The 2,298-nt window shown below is 24.0% G+C and overlaps 1 protein-coding gene across 1 annotated transcript in view; it reads left to right on the top strand.

The window, feature by feature from the left end:
* The window catches only part of LOC119677228 (efflux pump membrane transporter BepE-like), an 8,330-nt gene extending 6,643 nt beyond the window's left edge, over positions 1-1,687 (top strand). Inside the window, exon 5 of the mRNA XM_038088499.1 lies at positions 1,605-1,687. Coding sequence (XP_037944427.1) covers positions 1,605-1,687 — 83 coding nt within the window. The remainder of the gene's footprint in view (positions 1-1,604) is intronic.
* The last annotated feature ends 611 nt before the right edge of the window (positions 1,688-2,298 follow it).

Here is a 2,298-nt window from a genome sequence, read left to right on the forward strand (position 1 = left end):
AAACTTTTATTCTATATAAATCTGTGTTAGCTAATATTACTTTATCATAATTTAATATTCCAAATAGTAACCAAATATATTGATATATAACATATATCTCTTAATCAAATTTTCTCCAAATTTACATTGTCAAAATTACGTGGTATGTGATAATCACTGCATCAATTTGATCTACATTTGCGATATAAAATATTGCTTTGAACTCAAACTACAATATTTTTTCAAGCTCTACCAAGTAAAAGTGCAAATAAATAAAAAAAATTATTTTTGCTATTTGTAAGGAAATGAATTTTATTATTTTTGCAAATTCTTACAATTAAATTTTATTACTTTTTCTTATGATGTAAATGAAGTAATAAACTTGATTTATTGTGTAAAATTTTTACTAAATATGTATGCATTTATTTTTTATTTAATATAAATGCAAATAATTCTGAAAAGAAAAATTTGCATTTCTATTTTAATTGTTTGTATATATGAATTTTTTTTTATTATTTAAGAATAATCAAGCAAAGTGATTTATTTAAAAATAGAACTTTTTTTTATTTAAATAAAGGATGTGTATTTTATTTTAATAATTTTTAATAAACATATATTTTTGTTAACAATGAATTAATCAGATTTATTAATTTGATGTTTCAAAATATATAATTATAATAAAATAAATTTAAAAAAAGTGTTTATAATTCATATACAGAAAAAGAACATCTTCGTCAATTAAAAAAAAATTATAAAAAAAATGTTCTTCTCCTTCTCTTTCGAAATTTAATATGTATCGTCAATTGTTTAACAAAAATTTTTACTTCTCCTTCTCTATTAAAAAATTATTGTAAAAGATTTTTTCTTCATTCTATAAACACTATTTTCTCATTCTCTATTTCAAACTTTGATTAAACTTTGAAATTTAAAATAAAAAATGTTAATTTTAAATTGGACGAAAATCTGAAAAACTTATCAATACTTGAAAAAGCGTTGTATGGTCAGCCAAATTTTAATAAATTAATTAAAACTTTTGTTGTTGTCTTTTAATTTCTATTCGAACCCTACTAGCTTTTAAATAGTTTGTATTCGTCAAAAGACGCGTAACATTGAAATCCATTATTTTGATCCGAAATTATTTGGATTTCTATTAAAAAATGTTAATTAAGAAATGTTTCAAAATGGAAGAATGACTCTTCACTTTACAAATATTTAAAATAATAAAAATTTTATTTTTTTTAAGACTCAATGCTCCACTAGAAGAGAAGAACATGAAGTTCCGGAGTTTCTGCCGTGTAGGCTTAACATCACGGTGCTCCAAAACACAACGTATTGATACAAAGCGTCAATCAGCGACCTATTGGAATTACCTTAGTAAATTCCGCCGGTACCAATGAAGAAATGTGTTTAAGTCATATCTTCCATTTTGGTAAAATGCGAGGTCTATCTATTGCCTCTGCTACAATTTGGGCCGGTGAATTTGCAACACCACGCCGAATCTGAACCAAAACTGAACATTCCTCCCGCGTAAGTTTGGGTATTAACCAACAGCCACTACGAATCCAACCTTAATTGGACAGCGGTAAGTAAGTAAGTGAATTTTATTTTGAAATTTGCAAATTCAGAAACGCAAATATGGATGGCTTGGTCACACACTGAGAAAACCAACAGACGCAATTGCCCATGGAATGGAACCCGCAAGGAGTAAGGAGACGAGGTTGTTCCAGAACCGCTTGGCGAAGAACAGTGGCAACGAATCAAAAATTTTTATAACAACAAACTGTGAATAGACTAAGTTCCCCATTTAATTTTATAATGAAGAACTTGTCATAATAATAATAATAATAATATTTTATTACTATTTTAATATTTTTTGTCTTATGACATGAAATCTATTTATAATTAAAAATTTTTTTTTTTAAATATAGTGTTGAACTTTGCATGATTATCCTTCAAATTATCCTTTAAAATTGTAGGTATGAATGTAATGTGTTTTTGTAAAATAAAAGTATCCAAATTTTAAGCATTTAAAAATTAATTACGGAATTAACATTGAAATATATATTGAATAATATCCTTTTTATATAATTCTCTCTTATATATTTAATTAATTTCAAATATATATATATTTATCATATGTAAATACGTTTCTTTAAGCAAATTTCTTTTAAATATCATCAAATTTTTATATTAAATTTTTTTTTCAAACATTTAGATACTTTTGGTTTTACAATAATAATTTTTATATGAAGATATTATGTATATGTATTTTTTTTTTGTTTTTTTCTCCCTCTCTTCAATGCATAGATAATATTTTTA

Source organism: Teleopsis dalmanni, chromosome 2 (assembly GCF_002237135.1).
Source record: "Teleopsis dalmanni isolate 2A chromosome 2, ASM223713v2, whole genome shotgun sequence".
In the NCBI taxonomy this organism is placed as follows: Eukaryota; Metazoa; Arthropoda; class Insecta; order Diptera; family Diopsidae; genus Teleopsis; species Teleopsis dalmanni.